At 43.2% G+C, this 26,374-nt stretch overlaps 1 protein-coding gene across 1 annotated transcript; it reads left to right on the top strand.

Moving 5' to 3' along the window:
* The first annotated feature begins 1,729 nt into the window (after positions 1 to 1,729).
* Nipal1 (NIPA like domain containing 1) lies at positions 1,730 to 25,868 on the top strand. Its single transcript, XM_055629381.1, has 6 exons — positions 1,730 to 1,868; positions 15,080 to 15,346; positions 17,141 to 17,197; positions 18,890 to 18,980; positions 21,648 to 21,808; positions 22,461 to 25,868. Exons 1-6 carry the CDS (start codon positions 1,823 to 1,825, stop codon positions 23,087 to 23,089), a joined length of 1,251 nt encoding a protein of 416 aa, XP_055485356.1. The 5' UTR covers positions 1,730 to 1,822; the 3' UTR covers positions 23,090 to 25,868.
* Positions 25,869 to 26,374: the final 506 nt, after the last annotated feature.

Raw genomic sequence — 26,374 nt, 5'->3', positions numbered from 1 at the left:
CAAAGTACTGCCTGCCAAAAACAGACCTTCATCTCAAAGTGCAGGAGAGAGGACTCAGAAGGTCACAGCACTTGCTGCCCATGCATGAGAACTAGAACACGGCTTACACCGATAACCCCAGCATTCCAGAGGACAAAGGTAGAAGGGTTCTGGGGCTTGCTAGCTCCAGGGGCAGTGACATGCCCCATCTTGAGGGAATCAAGTAAAGAGCAATGGAGCAAAATACTCAACGCCCTCTTCTGGCTTCCACAGACGAACAGCCATGTGCACCCACGCACACACATACGTGTTAATTCCTGAGCAAACAAATTGAACCAATGCATCTCAAAGGAACATTTTCAAGGGTTTTTTTTTTCTCCAAGTGAAGATATAAAGCATAAGGTGGAGAATAACAACATCCACCATCTTGAAAGATTTTTAATATGAATTAAACAAATTTTTTATAAAGTGCTTAGGACAGTTTTGCCTCAGAGTAACTGATGTTTGTTAAATAGTATTAAGTACCTGAGATCAAATTTATTATCATAGCCAATCTGTGAGGAAGACAAAACTTCTAACCTGATATCCAAAGAAAGCATTTAAATAGACGTCTAATTCACAAGCCTCCCTATCCAAAACTGACTTAAGTCAACCTTGCCCCTTTCGCCTGTTCCTGTCCCCACCCCATTCTTTTTCCACAAGTCATGCCCATGTAAAAACTACGCACCTTGGACTATTGACTAATTTGGATTTAAACCTTGTCTCATAAGCCCAAAAACAAGAAAAGCAAGATGGATCTCTGCAGTGAAACTCTTAAGCAATAAAGTTATTAGCTGTTCATGAATACCTAGAGTAAAGGGAGGAGAGCAGGGGGGAGCGCGGTGTTGAAGTCAGAGCGCAAAAGCAGCCCACTCTCTGCTCTTCCTGCTAAGGGTTTTGGCAGGAAGTGTGCTCATTTCTCAAGGTATACCCTCGTGGCTGAGTTCCTTCACCTCATCCTCTCCTTCAGATCCCTCCCCAGCAAACTGGAGTTAATAAACTGTGCTGTGTGATGTAATCAGTCCGTACATCATGTATATCATGTAGTATACAGCTAGAACACCAAGAACCTAGTGTAGGAACAGCTCTTCTCAGTTTGGACATCGCTATTCCCTTAAAAGCTTACTTCCTGTATTTATGTGACTGGGCGTGGGGGTAAGGGCGTTGGGTGGGTGGAGAGGCAGATGCCTGCTGGTTGAAAACAGGTAGGCATAGGTACTGTAAGACAAGGAGGACAGTGGGGGGTACCTAAGAGCGCTGAAGCACCAAGCCTGTTCGAAAATTTCCAGAATAAACTTTAGCATGGACTCAGCGCAGGACTCTCAGCAGAAGGCGCCTTGTGCCACCAGAGCCGGTGACGGAAAAGTCCCACAGCAGCCAGGGCCCCCAGATGCCAGCCGGCACACGGTCAGCTCCGGGGCAGCCAGAAGGGGGCCTCGACACAGCTTCTCCTTCACTGAATTCCCCGAGCGGCTTCGGCAGCCTCCACGCTGTGACCTCATTGCCCCTGGACAAGTGTCTCCAGACTCCCGGTCCACCCCACAGACACACCGGCCACTGAAGGAGCTGCAGCGGCGGCGGTCAAAGGGTGGAGAAGGAGCCTCAGATCACCTTGCCTGGGGCGGGGCTACCTCCGGTGCGGCCCACCCAGTCACTCTCATTGGCTGAAGCCGCCGCGGGGGGCGGGGACAGCACACACCCTTCACCGACTCCACGGCTCTGCCGGAACGAGCGTGGGTCCCTCGGCACAGGTGTGTGAGAAACTAGCACCAACCACCAGCCAAGAAAGCTCGGTCCCCAGGCCATGGGGGCACAGCTGAGGCTGCCGCCCGGAGAGCCCTGCCGAGAAGGTGAGCGTCAGCCCCGGCTGCTGGAGAGCTGGGGACACCTGTCACTTTGGGTAGCCGGGAGCCCAGATGCGCGGTCTCTATCCCACTAGACCCAAGCGGGTGCGCGGGTTCTGAACGCGGTCCTCCAGCCGTTCAGTCGGCTGTCCCGCCAGCGGGCCAGTGAGGGCCCAGCCGGCTCCGCCGCGCTCCAGGCTCCGTGGGGAAGCCCGAGAGGGAGCCAGGCAGACGTGACGCACGCTCGGTTCCCGGGCGGATCCCCGGGCTTGACAGAGGAGGACGTTTGTTCTGACTCAGCCTCACAGGTTCAGAGTCCACGGTCCACGCCACCGGCCGGGCGGAGGGCGTGCCGGGGAACCCGCGGGCTGCGCCCTGAGCGACCTGTGCCAGGGTCCCGGTGACAGGTCCCTCGGCACGGGGAGGCCAGGGCCGGACTGGTCCCTGCCATCCACGTGGCTGCTCTGCCTTCGAAGTCTCCCACCCCGAGCTAGGAGTAGGACTTGCCTGGGCAGTTTCTTGAGTAGGGCGACTACTGAAACAGGGAACTGGGCGTACCCTTCTGTAAATTCTTGCGGGCCAGGCTTAAATGTACAGCCTCCATAAACTTGTCCCATAAACTCCGTGGGCCGGGCCCCTTGCCCTTCGGCGGGGGTTCCCCACATCCCCTGGCTTCCTGCAGCCTCAGAAGGTGCAAGTGAACTGGACTGAAGGTAGGGAATGGAGTGGGGCAGGCTTGGGAAATGCGCATTGCAAATAAAATTATCATTTTTCACGGTGTTATGGCAAAGGCCAATGACTACAAGAGGGCAAAGAGCTGTCTGACGAGAACCTCACTTTAGGGTGGTTCCCAAGCTACCGCTACAACCCTTTAATACAGTTCCTCGTGCTGTGGAGACCTCCCAACCATAGCTACTGCGTTGCTGCTTAATAACTGTAATTTTGGTAATGTTATGAGTATAATGTATCTGATATGCGACGCGTGTAAAAAAAAAAAAAGTCGTTGGATCCCAAAGGGGTCGAGACCCACAGGTTGAGAACCTGTGTTTTAGAAGTTCCTGGCAACATCCTTTAGGTCCTTTTTCTTGGCTTCTCCCGTTTATAGCTTAATGGGGGGCGATAAAAAGGAGAGAAGGGAGGAAGAGCGGGAACTCATCAAAAACCTTAGAAAGGGAAGGACATGTATAAGAGAACGCTGCAACAACCCACAAACTTGCCCCAAATTGAGACTGGTGGTCCCTAAGGAAGCGCATCTAGAGTCATGTAGTTAATCATGTTGTAGTTGGTTCCCTTTCCAAATAATTCTGAAGCCACTAAGTCAGAGCGGCATTAATGCACCCTGCCCTTGTTTGTTCAGGGATCTGTACGGAGACTGCACCCACTCATTTGACCTCTGGATATTTTTCCTGCTTTACTCATACATACGTTTAGTAACAACAAGAAATGTTGGGGCTCTGTTTCACCTCTGTGATTAATTGTGCAGGAAGTTTTTTGAGAAAGACAGGAGAGGTTACATTGTATTCTCAGTAGTGGGAGACCCGGTATTAGCCTCAGAGCGTCCCCTTGGCTCCCGTTCTTTCTATCTAAAACGGCAAGGAATCTTATGGTTGACCCTCAGAGTAGGTGCCAGAGGCGAGATACCTCAGAAATCCGCAGGGGGCAGAGCCTGACAGGGCTTAAACAGAGTCTGCTTGATTGGTTTGTTTGAGGTGGCGAACAAGAGTCCTGTGAGTCAAGCACTGGCCAAGGTCTCAGGATAGGATTGTCATTAGTCTGGCGCAAGAACTCCCAAGGAGTTCACTACCCTGATGACAGGTAGTTCCGCAGAAGCAAATGACCCGTTAGTGGGCCTGTTATAATAATGATGAATATGCCACCGCAACATATTTTGATATAAAGGATGTTTATTGTGGGATAGGGAGAAGGTGGGGAAAGGGAGGTGCCCATGACAGAGAGCAAGAGAGCCAGAAAGACAGAAGAAACAGAGAGCTTGTGTAAGAGGGAGGGAGGAGAGTAAGAGAGCAAGGGGCTGGGTCCTCTTATAAGCCACACACCTGGTGCACACCTGGCGGGGGCAGGTGATGATGTCAGAGGTCGCTAGGACCCTGACAGTCCCCTGAAGGCAAGCCAGCTGAGGGAGTCTCCTGTTACTCTAATATTCCTCCCTTTAAATAAAGAGAGAGAGAAAGAGAGAGAGAGAGAGGACTTTAGGAAGAGGTGATAAGGTGGGAATGGGGACATTATGTTCAAAAAGGCTGCTTCCTGCTGACCTGAGGGCGACGGCATCTTTGGGGACCCTAAGAGAATGGGGGATTAGCAAAGTGCTGGGAGAACTGGCTGTTTTCCTACTGTCCAGAGTCTGTGAGAACATCTGTAAGAGCACATTGTAAGAAAAGGCAGTAGATACACATCTTTGTGTCATAGCTTGGGAAGTTATGTTGGGTGAACAGCATGAACAGTCTCTGAGGTGAACTCAGGGAAGGCAGAAGCCTTCTGTAAAGTAGAAAAGGCAAAATCTCACTTGATCTTGATTTTAAGCATGATTACACATCATGAAAGAGGGGCTTCTCCCTTCTACCCACAAGAGTGGATGTATATAAATGTCTAGCACAATAAGAAATATTTTAAGTCTATATTTTAAAGGCAAACCAAAGGAATTTAAAAATCTTGAGCTTGGAACCATGATAGTAAATTATATAGTGGATTTTTTTTTTTTTTTACCAGAGTTAAATAAATAAATCAGAGCTCTGGTGATTAGTGTCAAAGCTCTGAATAGGCCTAATACCACAGTAGCATAGCAACAGGAAGAAATGTGAATCACTTTCTCATAACTATCTAGACTTTCACTTGTATTTGTTAACCTTAAAACACCCTTTTAGACCCTAAAATACTTTCTTAGGTCCTCACAGCTTAAGCTTCTGTGTCCTTGGGCCATACATAAGCTTTTCATCTTTCTTCCTACACAATTCTTGATCATGAGACACAGGTGAGGCTGTTGGGAGCATCATTGTCCTTTAGCTAAAGGAAATAGCAAAAAGTTACATCTGAGACTTTTTTCCTGAGTCTGATAACAAGGTGGACTGTATGTAGATCTAGCGGCAGCATCTCTGAGAGGACCGAGAAGTCATCTGAAGCCTTGGATTCTGCTGTCAAACTGATTAAACTTTCACTAACTAGCCTTTAAACCCGTCAGAGACCTGAGATAAGGAGCAGGGTCTTTGCAAAGGAAGCAGGTTCCATCCACTCCCACGACAGAAGGTGGCAATGTGACCGGGGACCCGAATGTGAGGTTAAAACAGACCTGCAGCATCACCCTAGGGGATGGAGCTTGCTGAGTCTGCAAGCTATCAGACCTCCATCAGGCCAAGGAGCTTGATGGCTGGAAGTGTCTATGGTGCCTGTACTGGTTGGGTTGGGCCTCCAGGGCCGGGCATGGAGGGCAAGCCCACATGGGAGCACTCTGACTTGCAGGGCCAGGCTGCTGGCGGGCAGGGCATGGCTTGGTGGGCTGCCAAGGGCTGGAGCATCCGCAGGATTAGTGTCTTTCCTGGCCACCTTTGAAACAGGTCCTTGGCAGAGTTGGTTTAGGCTGGACCCCAGTGAGATGGGGTGGAGAAGATCTCTCTGCCCAATCTTTCAAATATTGACTCCGAGTTATGAGTTTTAACCATATCCTGTTTTCGACCCTGAGAAATGGTGAACAATAACCTGTTTCTGGAGTCAGTGATGGTGTAGAACAGTATAAAACCACTTTAAAATTAATTTGAATTTATTATACCAAATCCACTGGCTGGAAAACCTAGAGATGAACCCCAAACACAGACAGCTAGCTGCAGGAGGAAGAAACAGCATTCATTATACACCCAAGTTCTAGCAAAGACATAAGTAGTTGTACATACATTTTAAATCAGAATAGACCTGTTTAACCTTGAAAGCTCACCATCATAGAATGAACATTTTGAGCCAGGGTTGAATCACATATACAGTATGTTGCAGTATGTTTGAATTTCTATAAAAATCATAACAACTTAAAAAAAAAAAGACTTGTTGTTTTCTTGGTCTAAAAAGAGATAAAATAATAGAGAGTTTATTAAAACTACGAAGCTTTATAATTATTGTTTTTTACCATAAGGTCTTTTTAAGATTGAGTCACATGGCAGGTTATAGGCCATGTGGTCAATCTGACTGTTTACATACACATTCACACACATACACATGTCCTAAACAAGAGTTGAACTTAGATTTTAAATACCATGCCCATAAGCAAATTGTAAGTCCTTAGATAAGAGTTCACAGTATAATCTTAAGATGCATATTTTTATTTTGAAAGCACAGTGTAAAGAAACCAGAGAAAAAAAGATTTGTTAAATGTTGGGAAGTAGAACTTTAGAGAGGAGAGACTTTGGGAACATAGAACAGAGTTTTAGATCTCTGGAAATCACTTGTCTGTGGTTATAAGAACTTGGAAATTTGGTGTGCACTTTTTTTTTTTTTTTTTTTTTGCTTTTGTGTGCAGCCAGGTTTTTTTGTAATAGAGAGTCCATTGAAGGGGGAAAGGGAAGAGCACCCACCTGCAGTCCTGCTACAGCAGGGGTGTGGGGCAAGTGCTAAAGGTCCAGGGTCCACGAAGAGGGGCCTTCATGAAGGAAATTAGCCTGAGCATCCTTCATGCAAAGCGCTTAGTATCCGAAGTATTTCAAATTTCAGATGTCTTGGGATTGGGGAAATATTTACAAGTACATAATGAGACATCTTGGGAATGGGATCCAGAGCTGAACAATGATTTCACACACATCTCATGTAAAAATTGTACATGTTTCTGAAGGTAATTTTATACAATATTTCAAAATAATTTTTTAGATAAAACAGAGTTTCCTGATTTGGAATTTTTTTCAGTAATGTCATGTCAGTGCTGAAAAGCTTCATGTTTTGTAGCATTTGGGACTTTGGATGATGGATGTCCAACCTGAAGTGCCTCTGTATGAAAGAGGCCTGGAAGCTCACCCCGAGAGAACACAGGGAAAGGGAGGTGGTCACCAGAAGCCCAAACCCAAGGTCACGCCATCTTCAGACTTGAGTCTCCAGAGCTGTACGAAATAAGTGCTGCTTAGATATCGCCACAGGTGCTGTGCCTCGGGCCCAGGGCAAGCAGCTCCAGATTCCCCCAGCACAGTCCCTACCTGCTGCAGAGCATGACTTACATACTCTGCCCTCTACCTTGAACTTTCCAGGACAGGGACTTCCCCCCTCAGTTTCTCTGTCTCTCTGTCTCTCTCTGGGGCACCCCTCATTCTCTCTCTCCCCTGCCCCTTTCCACAATAAACTTTCTTCCTTATACCAAATACGTTGCAGCAGATTCTTAATCAATACTATACCAGTAGGCCCTGGGGCTAACACAATACCCCAACCATCATCCCATGGCCTCTCATGTCTCAAAATCCGTGAGATAAACACAGTTTTTATTACTAAGACACTTTGATTTTCTGTGTAAATTATAACTGTTTATTAAATGCTCTGAAAGAGATTTTCTTCATATCTTAACAAGAGAACTAAAAGACAAGGGTGTTTTTTTTTTTCCTAAGTCCGAAAGATTTAAGTGACAAAATTAAGCATTGCTTAAAAAACAAAAACTCTCCACTCAAAGTTGTTCAGGAAACACTGTGATGTACTCTGTTAAGCCTAATATTTAGTGCGGACTATAAATGATTGATTTTAAATTCCTTAATATGCATGCAAGTTCACTGGAATGTTTCTTAAGTTCCCTTCTTACATTTTCATTTGAAATTATTTGGTTATTCATTTTAAGTTTTTTTTTTTTTTTTTTTTTGAGGTGGAGTCTCACTACATAGTTTTGGCTGGCTTGGATCTCACTGTGGACCAGGCCAGCCTTAAACTTAAAGACATTCACCTGCCTCTGCCCCCAGCACTGGTTTCAAGGTGAGCACCATCTCACCTGGCTTTGGTTTTGTTTGTTTGTTTGTTTGTTTGTTTGTTTGTTTGTTTTAACCCCAAGAGGATTTAATCCTTAGCAATCCTTAGCAAGTAAACTTTCTTTTAGATGGTAAAGTGTGAAAACCACAGGAACTTACAGAAACCTCACGGCCAGCTGTTCTTTGACACTCCCTGCCACTACCCTCCCCACCCAAACCCACCCCACTCCAACCCAGGCCCTTTGAAGAAGACCATGTGTAAAGATGGGTTTTAAGACAGCAGTAGTAGTGCTTGCCTTTATTCCTAGTACTTGGGAGGCAGAGCCAGGAAGAACTCTGAGTTTGAGGCCAGCATGGTTTACAGAATGAGTTCCAAGACAGCCAGGGCTACAAAGAGAAACCCTGTAACCAAAAATAATAACAAAAACAATAACAAAAAAAATGAAAGATAACAGGTTTTAAACCAGCATCGTCTTCTCATGTCCATTTTGAAGCATTTTGTCGGTGCTGCAGTGGCTGCCTTGTTGTGAGGTTTTCCATTGTAGTTTATTTGTTTCTCAAGTGCTGGGTACCAAACCTAAGACCTCCCCATGCCAGGCAAGAATGTGCCTCTGAGCTACACCTTCAGTCCTCTGTTTGGTTAATTGAAATAATGGGCATCTTACCCAGCCACATGAGAGTCTGTGTATAGATCTGTCCACCATGAAGTGGTCTCCAAAATCATGCTGTTATTTTTCAGTTTGTTCCATATTTGTCCTCATTTATTTCTAACCCTTATTCTGTTCCAAATTAGTCTACATGATATACCCTTCCTGTTCTGCTCCCTCTGCTTATTCTGGTTTGCTGTGCTTTCATTAAACTTGTCTGCTCTGCAGGAGCCTGTTTGCTGTCGTGTTGACCTGCACCTCACCAGTTCACAGAGGAACTGACTGCATGTGAACAGAGAGACAGTGAGCATGGCACCTTGGGCGGTATGGGTCCAAAAGCTGTTTTGTTAAGCAAATACATAACCATATGGACATGCAGATGTTATAAAAACATAAGCCGTGAGAAGAAATATGATTGATTGGGAGCCTTCAAGAGGATCATTTACGGAGAGGCACCTGGCCATTTCTTTTGATGGGGACTGCAGAGAGGGGCTGTCTAAGGAACTGTGTTGGGGATGTGTGCATTGTGTCAGGGCTCTGACACTGAGCTATACCCTCAACCCAGAAAGAGGCATTTCAGTGCCAAGAAGCAGCTGGCTAGTGTGGCAGCACTCTGTAAGGAGATAAATAATAGCCACTATAAAAGCTGCAAGGTTCCTCTTTCTCCACATCCTCTCCAGCATGTGTTGGTCACTTGAGTTTTTGATCTTAGCCATTCTGATAAGTATAAGGTGAAATCTCAGGGTCGTTTTGATTGGCATTTCCCTAATGACTAAGGATGTTGAATATTTCTTTAAGTGTTTCTCTGCCATTCGATGTTACTCTATTGAGAATTCTCTGTTTAGCTCTGTACCCCATTTGTTAACTGGGTTACTTGATTGTTGCTGTTAGGCTTTGTGAGTTCTTTATATATTCTGGATATTAGTCCTCTGTCAGATATAGGGTTGGTGAAGATCCTTTCCCAATCTGTAGGCTGTCATTTTATTCTGATGACAGTGTCGTTTGCTTTACAGAATCTTTTCGGTTACATTTATTGATTTTTTATCTTAGAGCCTGTGCTGTTGGTGTTCTGTTCAGGAAATTGTCTCCTGTGCCAATGGGGAGCAGCCTTACCAGTCCACAGAGGAAGAAGCCAGTCCTGATGACACCTGATAGACTAGGGTTAGATAGAAGGGGAGGAGGACCTCCCCTATCATTAGGGTGGAGGAGGGGCATAGGAGAAGAAGAGGGAGGTAGGGTGGGTTTGGGAGGGGAGGGGAGAGGGGGTTACAGCTGGGATACAAAGTGAATAAACTGTAATTAATAAAAATAAAATAAAATAAATTTTTAAAAGCTGCAAGATGAGGAGGAACTACTCTAAGAACAGACAGCTGGGCCAGTAAGGTTCAAGAGACAGAGGAAGTGGGACCCCAGGTCTGCTGACTGTGTATGGGGCAGGTGGACTTATTTTCTCTGACTATAAAGGAAAGCCAGTGTAGAGCTTTGGAAAGAACAATGGTGTGCTGGAACCTTCTTTCTAACAGCTCATTTCACCCAGTCTCGCGCCAAGTGCCCTGTGACTATGTCCTGTTCCATCTCCCTCCTGTCCCCCACCCAGCTGACTATCACACATACTTCTGCCACGAATTTTTGCTGTTACATGTAGCCGAGATGTCTACCTAATCCTGTTTTCAAAATATACATATGTCTGCAGCCTTTACTGCTTTTCCTAGCATTTAAACGTATCACACAGTTTATTTCTCGATCCCTCCCCGATTAGAGTACAGGAGGGTGGGAATTTCGTCACATTCACTGTAGTACCCTCAGCACTAAGAAGATTCATGACAACTAAAAGACAATGACTATTTGGGTGAATGGGTGAAATATGGCATGCTGTGAGGGAGAGGAAGAGTAATACAATACAAGGTCAAAGGTGAGCACGTTTCAGAGCGTAGTGAGTTTCAAAGTTCCGGGTGGACAGGAACTGAGGCTTTATTTTAACCGGCATGGGAACTATAATAGAATCAGTGAGACCAAGCAAGGAAGTGTAACCTGACTGACAGTGGCTCATCTGGAGAATGAACTGTGGTGGACAGAAAGATTTCATTCAGATTTCCTATGTCAATGGAATGGGCAGCTGCGCTCTCTATTCCTGCCTACATGCCTGCGGGTCAGCTGAGGGCGGACTGGACGGGGTTCCTGCTTCAGGCTGCGTCTCTGCCGGGGACTCGTTCCTGCCTATATACTCGGGTGTTCTCTGTGTTTTCTTCGTGAGCGGGACTCTTGCTGAAAGTCCAGCAGCAGCTTTGAGAATTACAGATGTGCAAGAGAGTAAACTCAGGCTAGGGATGTTAGAATACTTACCAAGTACACACACAGCCCTGGGCTTGATCCCAAGTACCACATAAAGGTGTGATGGTGCATGCCTGTAATTCCAGCATTTGGAAGGTAGATATAAGAGAATCCAAAGTTCAAGGTCATGCTTTTACATAACAAGTTCAAAGCCAACCTGGAATGTATGAGACTTCTGATGGAGGAAGAGATAGAAATAATGAAAGAACATTCAACCGTGGAAGCAAGTTGAAGTTTGAGTTTAGGTCACCTCTTACCTATCAGTGATAGAGATAACAAAGTGAGAGAATCTATTTGTAAAGAGAAATGATACATTTTGACTCAGAATTTTGGAGGTTTCAGTCCAGGTCTTTATCCCCTTGCTTTTGGGGTGTAGTGAAAAAGCACATAAATAGGAACACACAGCAAGACAAAATTGCTCACATCATCATGGGAGAGGGAGGAAAAAGGAAATTGGTCCATAATCCTCCCAAGGGCACACATCCAATGACCCAAAGGCACCCCACCACCCCTATCTCTTGACAACGACAACGACTGTCTCCCAATAGTGCCAGCCTGGGGATCAGGCCTTTCATGGACATTTAACATCTACACAACACTAGGGGAAGAACCATCTGTTAACAATGGGAAAGCTAAGAGTCATCAACCACAGGAGACTAGATGGTGAGATAAAGCTGTCTTCAAGCTGGGAATGCATTGCTGGGATTCTCTAATTAAAATGAAGAGTTACCCAACCATAGACTTCCTGGAAATCAAATAATCTGCCATAAACTGTGCAATTAAATGATTCTCCATAGGCAAATGTAGCTTTGAGAGATGAAAGCTTTTCACGTTTGTGTAAACATTAAGACTCTACTGGCCTTATTTATATGTTATGTTTATAGTTTTCTGAAATAAGAAGACGATGTGGCTTATTTAGTGCCATTTGCAGTTACACAACTTGGCGCTACAGCAAGGAAATCACTTTTCTAAGGAGAGAAATGTTAAAGAGAGCCCAGGGTTGGTGTCACTTGTAAGGAGTAATGCTTTATTTCTTAAATTGTGCGCCCTTTATTTTCAAATAACATTTATCTTGGTTTTTTTTTGTTTTGTTTTGTTTTGTTTTGTTTTGTTTTTGCTTAATAATGAAAAAAAAAGCAATAACATCAAAGAAGCAGTCTCTCTGCTGGTACAAATATACAATGGTAGTCACTGTCAAAGTGACTGACACTGTCTATTACAGTTTTAAAATGACTATTATCATTTAAATGACTAGACTTTCAATGCTGAGTACTGTCTAGGTTCAGCTCCTTGAATAATTAGGTTGCTTTCTGGGATCCTGAGATGCCCCACTCTCTGTTAGAGATAGCTTCAGATCCTCTAAAACCCTCCAGGGTCTCTGCTGACGTGCTCTGCCCCACTGTCTATGCCCTGCCCCCCCCCACACACACACACATACACCCTCATTCTCCCTCCTTCATAGCTTCTGTGGGTTTTCCTCCCTGAATACACTCCCAAGGCATAAAACGATTTAAGTTCTAAGGTCAGTAACCCAGCAAGATTTCTATCATATCTCCTGCCATAAAACTCCCCGCATTCATGCCTGCCACAGGGAGAGCTTGGAAAATGCAACCAAGATTATTTGCGTTCCCTTGGCACCGCTGTCCCCACTCCTCCTAAAGTGTAGGAAATGTTCTTTTGCTCCATCAGCTGCTTAGAAGGCATATTGTTTTCCTGGAATGAGGTCCACCCACCCTGATTTCAGAGACAAAATTCTGGAATGGCTGTGTTAACCACGTACTGAAAGACAGGAATGCATTCATTGGGAAGTTAAGTTCAGTGTTTTCTCAGGAAGGAATGTAATCAGAATTGTAACTAGCAAAAAATGCTCCCAGGCTCCCTCTCCATTTGTTTGTTGTTTGTTGGCTGTTTTGTTCTTTTGCTGTCTCTTGCTGTGATCCAGGCTGGCCTCAGAATTGTGAGCTTAGCTCCCAAGTGCCTGGTTACACAGCCGGCTCATTTCTTGGGTTTAGATGAGATGCTCACTGGGAGTAAGAATACTATAACTACCTAGCTACATTTGCGGGTGAACATTTGAACATTTGTGGGTGTTCTTTTTAAAATAATATTCTAGAGCATTTCTCGATTTTATTTACTTATCTATTTATTTATTCTTTTGGAAATCCCTTAAGAAATGTAATTTTCCTTGTAATATTTAAAAGTTCTGACTCAGAGTCTCCATCTCTCAGGTAAAGCCAATTCATCTTTAAATCACATGCATAAATAATGGTCAGGAAATTTTTAAGGTCAATTACTCAACAATTTCAAAACCTGAACTTTAAGGCTATTTCATAACTGCATGTTGTGAAATTATGACAGCTTCAGAGTGCAACGGGAAGAAGTGAAGAGCACCTTCTGGGAAGTCTTTTTTTGCTAAGTGTTTAGGAAGCTGTCATTAATGTGTTAGTGTACTTTCTTAAGATGGGGGTGGGTGTTAAATCAGAGTGCTTTTGTTTGTTTTGTTTTTACTTTTTTTTGGTTTTGAGAATTTCACATATGAGTACCCTGTCGACAGTAGCCTCTCCTCCCTCCAATGTTTCCCGTGTCCCCCACCATTCCTTCCTAGCTGTATGACCTTACTCTTTAACTATCACTGTTTAAATACTATTGTACATATAAATGTATAAGAAAAACGTGCTGAGTTCATTTAGTGCTGTTTATCTGGATATGCATCCAGGGTTGTTCACTTGGGACTGCATTGCCTTCTGAGAGGCTCTTCACCAGGGCGAATTCTATGACTTACCTTTGTCCTATTTTTTTGTTTGTTTGTTTAGGATAAATGATATTGGGACACGTTGCCTTTTTAAAAAGGAAATAAAATGAGAAAGTAAGAGATTTGGTCACAATGTCACCTTGTTGGTTAACTGTTCAAGAGACAGACTATTAGAGTTTCCCATATTGTGTAAAATATTTCCATTTCATAGTTTAGGGTTTGGCCTAAAAATTCCAGTGCACAGAGTGTCTTTTCTAGTGGTTTTGCATTCATACTTGAATTTTATTCTTTATAAAACTTCCTGATGTTTAATTCAGTTTTCTCAAAATTTCTGTTTGTTCAGGAGCAAGTCAATTAGTTAAAGGGAATGATTTTCTTTGGGTAACGTGGGATGCAAAATTAAAGTTTAATGCAATTTTTGGAATGTACAGTTCATACCCAACAAATGGGTCAGCTACAGTTCAGATAATAGGGTAGTTTATAGGACAGTGGCATCAACACAGCCTTCTTCACTCTCCTAGGTCACAAGCCCTTCTTTCTGAGAGACAGACTGATCCTGGGAAGGAGGGGGATATGGGGGTAGGGGACTGTGGTGAATGGTAGAGCACAAGGCATGCCTAAGCAAGCGCTCACATTTCCAACAGGCTGCTTCCTTTGTAAAAAAAAAAAAAAAATTATTTTTTATATTAATTACAGTTTATTCACTTTGTATCCCAGCTGTGGTCCCTTCCCTCATCCCCTCCCAATCCTACCCTCCCTCCCTCATCTCTTCCCATCCCCCTCCCCCAGTCCACTGATAGGGAACAGGACAGGAGTCTTCCACAGAGGACCTCTGAAAGACTCTACTCAGAAAGGTATCAAAGCAGATGCTGAGACTCATAGCCAAACTTTGGGCAGAGTGCAGGGAATCTTATGAAAGAAGGAGGAGATAGAATGACCTGGAGGGGACAGGAGCTCCACAAGGAGAACAACAGAACCAAAAAAATCTGGGCCCAGGGGTCTTTTCTGAGACTGATACTCCAACCAAGGACCATGCATGGAGATAACCTAGAACCTCTGCTCATATGTAGCCCATGGCAACTCAGTGTCCAAGTGGGTTCCCTAGTAATGGGAACAGGGACTGTCTCTGACATGAACTCAGTGGGGGGCTCTTTGATCACCTTCCCTGAAGGGGGAGCAACCTTACCAGACCACAGAGGAAGATAATGCAGCCAGTCCTGATGAGACCTGATAGGCTAGGGTCAGATGAAAGGGGAGGAGTTCCTCCCTTATCAGGCTGCTTCCTTACTGGAACCAAGACCCATTGATTTATCAGAGGATCCTGGACTTTCATGTGAAATCTCTCATCTTTGAACAATGACAACTAAACAACTTTTAAATCATTTTAAGAATGTGTGAAAGCTAAATTGAAAGTGTCTGAAGGCCCATGGACCACTTCTTAGGGGGAGTTCTTTGTTAACAATAAGAATGTGTTTCCATCCACATCCTTTCTTTTGCAGTAAGCATTTACACAGCTCGCTTGCATCCTAACGTGTCCTTCCTCTTCGTCTTTACCAGGCTATGTGTTATCTCTGGTCTGTTCGAACTCTTCCCAGGCTTCATGTGAGATCACAAACGTGTCACAGCTGCTGGCTCATCCTGTCCTCTACACAAATCGGAATTCCACTCTAACCAACTTCAGCATCTCAGCAAATGTAGAAAACAAGTACAGTCTTTATGTGGGCTTGGTATTGGCAATAAGCTCCAGCATTTTCATTGGCTCAAGTTTCATACTCAAAAAAAAGGGTCTCTTGCAACTGGCCAACAAGGGCATTACTAGAGCAGGTAAGAAACACATTTCCTCTTTGTCCTGCCCTTTGCCCAGCTGACTCATAACTCTGAATTCTGCCATAGTTCACCAGCTAGAAAGGTCTCCTTTACCATTGTTCCTCAATTTCTATCATTGAACCAGTTTCCTTCTCTACCTCTACGATAGTGCATGCATTGTTTATTTTAGTCCTCAGGTTTGCTTGCTTACTGATAGGAGACTCATAAACCGTGCACTCACAGTGCTGGGCACCCACAAGAGATTTGTTGAGTCAACGAATGGATAATGGTAGAACCACACTGCTATTTACAGTGACCTTTCAGATGCTGAGAACCCTGTCTGACTGCATTAGCTACATATTTAGATTCTTTTTCATGAAGTTAATAGCATAAAGAAATTTAAATTTTTTCTAGGTCAATATGGAAAAATAAATGGATACAAATTATGTAAACAAGTTTTTGAAGGAGTATTGGAGGATATTTGCTTCTTCAGAAAACCTACTCTATTATGGTCTTAATGAAAACAATTTGGTGCCAGAATTAAAATAAATAATAAGAGATCGCTAAAGATGTACAAGTTGAAAAGATTACATATAATAGCTAACATACAATTTTTAAAAGTAGTATTTCAGATTAATGAAGAAAAATGAATTATTCAATTAAAAGTACTGAGGCAGTTGGGAAAAAACAGAGGGGAAAACGTGAGAATTCTACTTTTTAACCATTCTGCAGAATTCTTTGATGTTGAAATGAAGCCTTCTTAAGTATAAACCTAGTCTGTGCAACAGAAGAATGAATTCTATGTAATGTAAGAGATGCTCTGAGTGAATGGATAAGACAGGTCGCACACAGACATCCTCTTTGGAAAGAACTTACTTGAAACTAAATAGTCAGATGATATTGGGGGAGCTATGAAATATACAACACAGTATGACAGAGTTCCTAATATATAAAGAACAAGACAAGAAAACACAAACCCTAAAATAAAACAGCAAAGCGCAAAAGTAAAAAGCACAGGTGAGAGATGCAAACAGCCACTGTGCTGGTACCTTTCCCGTTCAGTCATTTGTACATTTCATAAGGAGAAAATATAAAGGAAGCATAGTAAGCTAGTTTGCAAGATCATCGTTATTGCTTATAGAACCTGCTTAGTTATATAATTATCATGTAACATATTATATTAATTACAGTAGTAGGTTATTACTATAATGCAATCATCTAGGTCAAAGTCAGGAAGTTAGGTGTGTCAGAACTGAGAAAATGCCATTGTCTACAGCTGACACGTTAGAGGTGACCTCAGGTCATGGGTTACACTCATGGTGAAACGACTCCAGGCAGCTTCAGAAAAGCTCCTTGTCCTTCTCAGAACGTCAGGGTGGGGGCTAAGCAGAGTCCAGCTGTCTGATGCTTGTCATTCCTTTATTGACTCAACCAAATCTCAAAGACTCCCATATCAAGTATCTTATTCTCCCAAGGACCAGGCTCACTTTCAAGCTATGGTTTGAGTCTTAATTCCATGGCTGAAATAAAGAATTCAAAGTTTATAAGGGCCCAAGCCTGTACTGCTGACTGACATCAGCAGTGAACCTGAAGACTAAGTAAAATTTCAAACAAGTCAAAGGAACATTCCATAGAGGTCAAAGGTAACAGAAAGCCCGAGAAGACCTAGGGAAGGACCCTCAAGGAGGACAGTTGCTGAGTTGACTAGAAGTCTTGCCTTTGCCAACACATTCAACACCTTTCCCGCACTCAGCTCTTCTGCCCTCATCTCCTGAGGTGAGACTCTGACTTTCGGTTTTTGGTATTTCCCAGGACAAGGTGGATATTCTTACCTCAAGGAATGGGTGTGGTGGGCAGGACTTCTGTCAAGTAAGTATGGAGTTCATGAGTTTTCATAGTCCATTGTTCTAACCTCCTCCTGGGGAGGATGGGACTGTGTCTGCCAAGGTCTGTGGCGACTTAGCACACTCCTTCTACAGGTCTAACACCCTCTTCTGACCATCACAGGCACCGTCTACACAGACATACTCTATGAGCACATCCCTCACACACAAAAAATAAAGAAGTTAAAGAAACTATTTGAGTACCTTTCCCCTAATAAATGACAGAAGCAGAAAGGGACGATGAACAAAAGGCATTTAAGTTTGCAGAGCCCTTTTCATTTTTAAGGTGTTTTCATCCCCATTTGCTGAATAGAAGTCGACTGGACTACCTTAGGGAGGTTCCCGTTGGTATTATCTGAGTGATTCTCCTCCTCTGTCTGTTTCTTACTTGTATCCCCTCACCCTCCATTCACATTTTCAAATGGAAATACAGGGGCTTGGAGATAAGTCTCAATGATTAAGACCGCTTGATGCTTTTGCGGAGGACCTGGGTTCGCTTCCAGCACTGACATGGAGGCTCATGGCTACCTTCAGTTTCAGCCCCAGGAGAATCTGACCGTCTCTTCTAACCTCCATGGACACCAGGCACCCACAAAATGCCCAGATACACATGCATACCAACACCTGCATCCATGAAGTAAAAATAAATCTTAAAATGAAAATCTAAGGAGGAAATTGTATGGCTATATTTATAATGTTGTAGAAACCAGGCCAAAAAGCTTGTGAGAATGTGGATGAGGACATTCCTGAGGGGTGCTGTCCAGCTATTAGCATATGAATTGGGATTTACGTGGAACAACAGCTATAAAAATAGAAACTATAAACAAAATAAAGTCACCGAAGGAAACCAAATAGTCTGGAAAGGTTGCCACAGTTCTTTTTATGACAGCGGCTTCTTAATTGCTCTGAACACTGTCTTCACGGTGTTCTAATGCTGGGTACTCCTGTAGTTTCCATGTTGTACCAAAGTAGACAAAGGAAAGAAAAAGAGTATATTCTTCTCTTTTCTCTCCCCACTGTGCATTTGCTTGGTGCAGTTGGGCAGCGTGGAATACTTCAGTCTCTGGAGAATTATCCCACTGCAGTCCCTGAGAATAAGCTGGCTCCACACAAAAGCTAGCTCTTGGGGGAGCTTCCCTCACTCTGGAAGGTATTTGCAACACACTACTTGGTGCAGATCTCAAGTTTCTCAGATAAGGTCACATTCAGACATCCATCCTTAGGACTTTCAAACAGCTGCCTGGATCTTCTTGAGCTCCTGAGACAGCAGCACTTACTCGTGGGCCTGTGGTGGGGATTCCTGGCTGTCAGCCACCCAGACACAAGATGGCCACAAACCCTTCTCATTTCATAAGATGCCAGGGTTGTTGCTGTGGTCAGACTGCAAAGGGGGTCACTCTCAACTCACTCCAAAGCTACCTTTACCAGGTTACATTAGACTGACCTATGTTTTCATCATGTAAGTAGCTCAAGTCTTAGTTGAAAGCCATGTACAGTGTGCGTTCACCCATCAGTGTTGTTACACTGTTATCGCCAGACAATTACATCCCATGGTAGCGATCCTTTTCCACTGTCTTAGCGCCTTTGAGAAAGACATCTGTTGCTAGCATGAGCCATTTTCTTACCTCTTCCGAGGAAGCCATTATCCCACCTGCTCGTATTTCTGCTTGCTTTCCAGTGGCAGCTGGAGAGGCTGCAAACTTTGCAGCGTATATATTTGCACCTGCAACCTTGGTCACCCCACTGGGGGCTCTGAGTGTCCTCATAAGGTAGGTGAACAACAGAAAGCTTGGCTTCTGTGGCTTCTTCTCTATCACCAACACCCTTGAGCCACGAGACGCATTCTGCTAGGAAATCACAGCGAACAGAACAACAATGCAACCTGAGCTCTCCAAGCACAGAGAGCTCCCACATAATGCCTGGGATTCCTGAAGTCTTAGAGACAAGTTGCACGTATTATAGGTGTAAAAGATTATTTCTTGGGCTAGGAATCACTCACATGCAAAAAAGGCTTTGAGTTAGACCTCCAGCAAAGAAAATTAATCTTGCCTCTAAATAAAAATTGAGAAAGCTACCCACTCCCTAAAAATAGTAGTAGAAATAGGAACTACATGGTCATATTGTTACTGCCCCATCCCCAACCCCTCACCACCACCCCCAAAAAAGATCCTGACAAGAGAGCTTAGCTCGCAACTGACAAGGTAATTGCAAATTATGTTTGCAGTGATTCAGCAAAGCCTAGCCAGAGGGCTTTTTGTTTTGTTTTGTTTTTTGGTGTGTTTTATACCTCTCACTTGAGTAACTTGTGACCCTCCTTTGAATTTTTCTTGTTGGCATAGTGTCCAAGCTACATTTCAACTCTCACTAAAATTTTACCACTGCCTGCTGGATACCTCTGTGTGGATGTCCTAATACACACACACACACACACAGAGAGAGAGAGAGAGAGAGAGAGAGAGAGAGAGAGAGTCATTGAAGGAGGCCATGGCTGAAGTTCAAAGGCAGGAAGTGAAGCAGAAACCATGGAGAAACAGCTGCTCGCTGGCTTGCTCCCCACAACCCGCTCAGCTTGTTTTCTTATACACCTCAGGCACACCTACTTGTCCAGGGTTGCAGCATTGCTGGCGGACTGGGCCCTCCCACATCAGCCCTTAATGAAGACAATGCCCAGAGATTAATCTCAAGGAGGCAACTCCTCAGTGGAGGATCCTCTCCTCACATGACCCTCGTTTGTGTCAGGTTAAGAAAAACCAAGCAGCACACAGGGTCTGACTTTTCTGAGTTCATCTATACTATGATTGCAGTAACCATGAACTCCTTGTGTGGCTTGGCTACCATTTCGTTGCATTTGGTTTTGTTGGCTTTTTTTTTTTTTTTTTAGAGTCTATAAATTCTCAGTTTCTAGTAGAAAGCTGCAGACTAGGCCTACCAACTTCTCCTTTCTGTCTTTATGGAACTGAGAGAATTAAATGAGTGGATGTGTGCGTATAAAGCAGTCACAAGACTTGGCTATGAGTTTTCACAGGGGCTGAAGTGCCACTAGTGACCACAAGAGGGCAATTCTGAGAAGGCGCCAGGTAAAAGTCTTGGCATCAAATGGCACCACTAATTGAGAATGGCAAGGAAGAAGGCTGGTTGTTGGGCAGGGACCACAGTGAGCCTCTTGGTGTAGCATTCTGCTCTGGTACCCATGGTGGTGCCAACCGTGATTAGGTTGAAAACAAATCCTGAAAAACAAAACACTGGGAGCTTTAGATAGGCAGAAATATGCAGGCCAGGTGGACAGTAGGGAAGTTTTTCACTCTTTGACAGTCTGAACAGTTGAACAGGTATGTGTTGGTTATGAATCAGTTCTGAACAGAGTACCTGCTGTCTAGGTATATATATTGTGTGTGTCTGTGTGTAATGAAGGTCAAAGGACAGCCTCAGATGTCAATCTTCAGGCACTGCACACCTTTTTTTGTTGAGACAGGCTCTCCCACTGACCTGAAGCTTGTCAAATAAGGTAAGATCCCAGCAAGCCCTTGGAATCCTTTTGTCTCCGCTTCCCCAGCACTGGGGTTTGAAAACTATGTACAAACCTACTGGCTTTTTTTTTTTTTTTTTTTTTTTTTACAAGGATCCTAGTCTTGAAACTCAGGTATTGGTCCTTATGCAGCAGACACTTTACGGAATGACCCAGGTCCCCAGGCTAGGGTGTATATCTTTGAAACATTCATGGCCTATTATATTCTAAATGGAGTGGCTGAACTTTCCTGCTTCAAAGTGCAGGAAGCCCAACTGCTCCCAAATCTGAAACATTCTGGGCCTGCATAGGATGCCATAAGGGAAAAATTCCTTGCCTGATCTCATGTGACAGGCATCAGTCAAAACATGAGCACATCAAACATACTGTGTAAAACTGCCCTCGGGGGAGTTTGTCAAGTCTACACAAAGCACAGATGAATTTTCTTTGTAAGCTCAAGTTCCCTCCCTAAGAGTTGTCATACATGCAAATAAGCCACACACACCCAAAACACCTACAATCAAAACAGGTCAGGAGCCAAGCATTTGATAAAGGATAGATAGATAAAGGATGCTCAGTTTTGCCAGTGAGCTACAAAATATTGTTCGTTCCAGTCCACTTGACAGGACATAAGGTGACTAGAAGCTAATTAAGCTCTAAGTCATATGGAGAAATGTCCGTGGCAAAGCATGTCTACAGTATCTCCTCCCGACTATGAAAGTAGCAAAATAGAGAAGCTTAGCCATCACTGCTGAACAAGCTAGGGTCTTCCGGTGTCTCCTAGTGTATCCTAGCCAGCTCCATGGGGCACAGGACAAGACATACAGCAGTGTGACCTCTAAGCTGCAGTGGAATCAGAAGATAACTGAACTGTGCTGATTTCGTTTCTCTCTCTCTCTCTCTCTCTCTCTCTCTCTCTCTCTCTCAACAGTGCAATACTGTCTTCCTATTTTTTAAACGAGCACTTGAACATTCACGGGAAAATAGGCTGCATATTAAGCATATTGGGGTCAACTGTGATGGTTATCCATGCCCCACAAGAGGGAGAAGTCGCTTCTTTACGTGAGATGGAAATGAAATTGAGAGATCCAGGTCAGTGATTCAGCCTAAAAAAAAAAAGGAAGAAGAAGAAGAAGAAAGAAAAGCCACTGAAGTCATTTATGTATGCCTGCCTTATGTTTGGTTTGGTTTGGCTTGGCTTATTGAGACAAGACCTCACTAAGGTGATGGCCTTGAACTTACAGTCCTCTTTGTCATTCTCCCAAGTGCTGACATTACCAGCATACTCCATCATGCCCATAACCATAGGAAATTTGTGCTGACACTGAAGGTATCCTACAAGCCTGTTGTGGCTTCTAAGAGATTTACTAGTTATAACTCTTTGAAAAGAAGTAACAATTTGTGTTTGTGTTTGTGTTTGTGTGTCCTCGCTGTACAGTAACAAGGAGAGATGAGACAAGCGGAGACAAAAAAGTTATGATGAACCCAAACCCCTGCCCCTTCTTCCTCTAAGTAAATATATAAGACCCTTCACCTGCCCTGCCTAGTAGTGTTGTTGTTGAGATCCAAGCAATGTGTTTGTGAAATGTTCTATGTGATCACCGTGCAGCAGAATGGTGCTGCTTTACTCTCGATTATTCTAAACTCCTGTTCTCTTAAGTTGTTGACTAACAGGACCTCAGGAAGGCACAGTCCTCTAAGTAGCTCCTGGGTCTAATTCTTTCTCTCCCCCAACCCCCAACAGGGTTCATTTCCTTTGCTGTGATCGTCTCTGTGATCTCTTTGGTGCTGATTGTGATTGTGGCCCCGAAGAAAGGACAGAGTAATATATTGGTCTATATCGCAATCTGTTCTTTGATCGGAGCATTTTCAGTGTCTTCTGTCAAGGGCTTGGGGATTGCCATCAAAGAACTACTAGAGTGGAAGCCTGTTTACAAGGATCCCCTGTTCTTCGTCCTGTTGACTGTGCTTATACTTTCAGTAACAACACAGATTAACTATCTCAACAAAGCCCTGGACACTTTCAACACATCTCTGGTGACTCCCATTTATTACGTGTTCTTCACATCCATGGTAGTGACGTGTTCTGCCATCTTGTTCCAGGAGTGGTATGGCATGAAAGCTGAAGATATCATTGGTACCCTGAGTGGGTTCTTCACCATCATCAATGGCATCTTCCTATTACATGCTTTTAAGAACACCAACATCACCTGGAGTGAGCTCACATCTACTGCAAAGAAAGAAGTCTTTTCTCCAAACGGCAGTCAGAACAGTTATGTTTTACTAGAGAATGCAGACTGTTCAATCTCAGGGAACGATGATGACGTCACCCTGTTTAGCAGGACTGATGACCAAAGTATCCATAAACTTTGAACTTCAGTGGAGACACCTGGAGAGAAAACTATACTTATTCTTGGAAGGTCTAATATGGGAGTCAAAAAATAAATAAATGAATAGCCTTTGCTGTGACTACCAAATTGGAAAATCAAGGTTTGATCATCTTCTAGAAGGTTCGTGTCTTCCTGTTATGTTTTCACAACTATTGAAGCAGTCTCTGCCCACAAAAAAAAAGAGTCAAAGACTTGTTATTTGTCTCTAAATAAGTCTTCTGGTCAGTAGATTTGGCACTGCTTGGATGGCACTTCAGTTCTTCAGTGCCTCGTCTTAGACTCAAGGTGATTCAAGGAGCTGTTAACTGTATTCTGACTAAGCAGAGTCTCACCGTTCTCTGAGTCATTATCTCAAGCTATTAAGACTAAGAAATGGAAAGACTAGTGCGTTGACCTCTGGTCTGCAACTGCCTGCTTTGTAAACTACACTGAAGATGAGTGAAATGCTTAAGAACACAGTGGGCTAAAATGTTCATGACACAAACTTTTTTTTTTCTTTTCCTCAAACACACACACATGATTATTTCGGAGAGTCTATTAACATAGGCCTGGAAAATGTGTTTTCTGGAAGACCCAAGTGAATTTAGCTTTGCAATGACTTACAATAGTCATTTGTTCCTTTTTCTTTTTTCTTCTCTTGGCATTTTGGAGATTGGATGTTTTCTTTTAGTTTGTTTTCTTGTCTGTTTATTTTTCAGACAAGCTCTTGCAATGTGACCAAGGCTGGCCTCAAGTTCTTTACTCCTTCTCCTTCTACCTCCTGAGTGCTAGGGTCACAGGTGTGTCTTTTTGAAAAATTATTATACCCTGTATTTCTTCTTGTTGGCATAAAGGTTTTTGTAAAACAATCACAACACAGTTTGAAGTTTATAGTGTGCTTCAGTTTTTCTCAAATGTCTTATCCCTAGAAAGTGGCTCCTCCAAAACTGAGAACAGCTGACACATTCTTTGTAAAATATTAATGCTATTTTTAAACCTGTTTTTTTTTTTCACCCTCAGGAAGAAACTTACAGTTTCTACCTTTTCAGAATGTCCACAGCCTACTGTTGTTTTAAGTGAACAGATACATTTGTTTTTCCTATTGAATTCACCTTGACCACGCTTTCCAATTCAGTTCGTTGACCAGTGTGTAGGGAGAGAGAAATTCCTAAAAACGAAGTGTCGAGACTTCAGACTTGCTACAGGAAGTGTCTTGCTCGTTAAAACTTTGCCTTTGGTGTCCCCGACTCATTCTAGAGTTCTGCTCTTAGAATCTTCAGCGAGGGCTACTGATGAGGGCAGTTAACAGCACTGCATGTTGGTGGAAGCTAATAAGCCATGGGCATTCCATGAGTTGATACCTCAAGTCCAACACATGTTTACTTTCTATTACTGACTCACTTATGTCTCAGGTATATAAGCTGTGAACATACATTTGTAGAAAATTATCTTCTGAAAGGGTAGCATGTTGGAAACCTGTACAGATTCTTTTACCGATTTTCTTTTTTGCTTTGAAAACTCCACTGGGACCTCCAGGGTATCTTCTTGGTGAGGACATCAATCATTTCTCTTGACATCCTTCCTCAGGTTGTGACAGTTGTCCACTCTAATGATTTTAACCTTCAGACACTTAATAAATGTTGCTCGTTACTTGACACCGTAGCTGTCAAGTTTTGCCCTGGGTACATTGAGCACAGGTCAAAGGTTCCTGGAATACAAGGATCAATGTGTCCTGGGGTTGGAAAATGAACTTGTGTTGACATATATTCCTAGGAGGAAGACTGAGAGATTTAATCAGTTGTCATAGATGGAGAAACAATGTAATATTGACAAAGCTCTCTGGAAAGATTATTGGTGAGCATACCCACTTAAAAAATGAAAATGTTACTGTGAGTCTAATACCACAGCTGAATCTTTCTTGTGTAGGAAAATGCTGCTTAAGGAAGAGCGAACTATTGTGTTTCTTTATTCACTCTGTGTCACTCTGAATCGCTTGTCTCATATTCATGTGCGTTTGAATGTATATCCCCTGTTACCATATAGGCATGTTTATTTGGTGGATATATATATATATAACTATTGTATCCTTTAATTTATCATTTCACCATTAGGTCAGTGGTTAATGATTCTATTTTTAGTCCAAAGTAAAAGATATTCATAAAATTCTTTAGATTTAAAAATATTAGATTAAATTTAATACTTATTTCTAAAAGAAAGAAAATTCTAGCTCACATACATCTTATCCAGTAAGTAACAGGAAATTCACTAAAGTTAATTCTCTTTAGTTGGAATTCTAATCCGCACATTCTTTATGCTAGACAGAGGAGGACCACTGACCACAAGTTTTCATGAATCCTTCATCTTTCCTCAATTTTGCTCACCTTATTCATTTCAGACAATCCAAGTGAAGGGGAATTCATCACTGTCCATTCTCGTTCACAGTATAGAATCATTCCAACAAAAGTGTTTTTGTTAGAGGTGAGGAATGTAGCTTAGTGGCACATGCTCCGTCAGCGGCCACGCAAGACACTGAGTTTGATCCTCAGCATGAGGGGGGAAGTAATAAAATGAGTGGAACCAAACCAAATGTCCCTTTCACCTCCGAAAGCTTTGGGGGACAGGGAGTCATGTGAATATGTTGAATGCTCTTGATATTTTTTAATAAACTGTGTTCATGAAAGTTTATATTTTTCAAATGCTTGTAAATACTATTCATTTTAGTTTATAAATTTGTAATGTTTCTGTATATTTCCAATAAAAAATGTGGTTTTGTTGTGCCTTTCGGTGCTGAGTTTATAAGCGTTAAGGTGTGTTCCTGTTTTGTTCTGAGATTTCAAAGAAAGTTCTGAAGGGGGCAACAGTGCACAGAGTCTTCCAGGGCCTTCTCTTTAAGACCAAAATCTGTTTTGGGAAGGCTCTCCCCCAAACCATCTGTGGCAGAACAGACTTGGCACCTGAATGAAAAAGAAAAGAAAAAAAAAAGAAAAAAACCTGTCTTATCCTTCAACAGTGTCATTAAACAAAATGGAGGTTCAAGGCAGTTAGTATAATGAAATCTCCTTCAGCTCAATAGCGTAAAGAAAAAGGGCAGCTGTCCCCCAGTACCTCTGAGAGCACTGGCTCCAGGGCTCCACCTGGGGTAGCTCAAGCCGGTTCTATAAAATGGCATAGTCCTCCCGACAGCTGACCCCAAGACAATGTAACTGTTACAAACTAAACTCTTAGTTGCTTCTAATTCAAATAAAGGAATTGTCTAAGGTAGAAAACCTCTCTCTTACCTGTGTCTCAT

This window comes from Psammomys obesus, unplaced genomic scaffold (genome assembly GCF_907164565.1).
Source record: "Psammomys obesus unplaced genomic scaffold, mPsaObe1.curated_primary_1811, whole genome shotgun sequence".
Classification (NCBI taxonomy): domain Eukaryota; kingdom Metazoa; phylum Chordata; class Mammalia; order Rodentia; family Muridae; genus Psammomys; species Psammomys obesus.
Note: the sequence above shows the minus strand (reverse complement) of the source record. Positions and strands in the feature narration are given on the sequence as shown.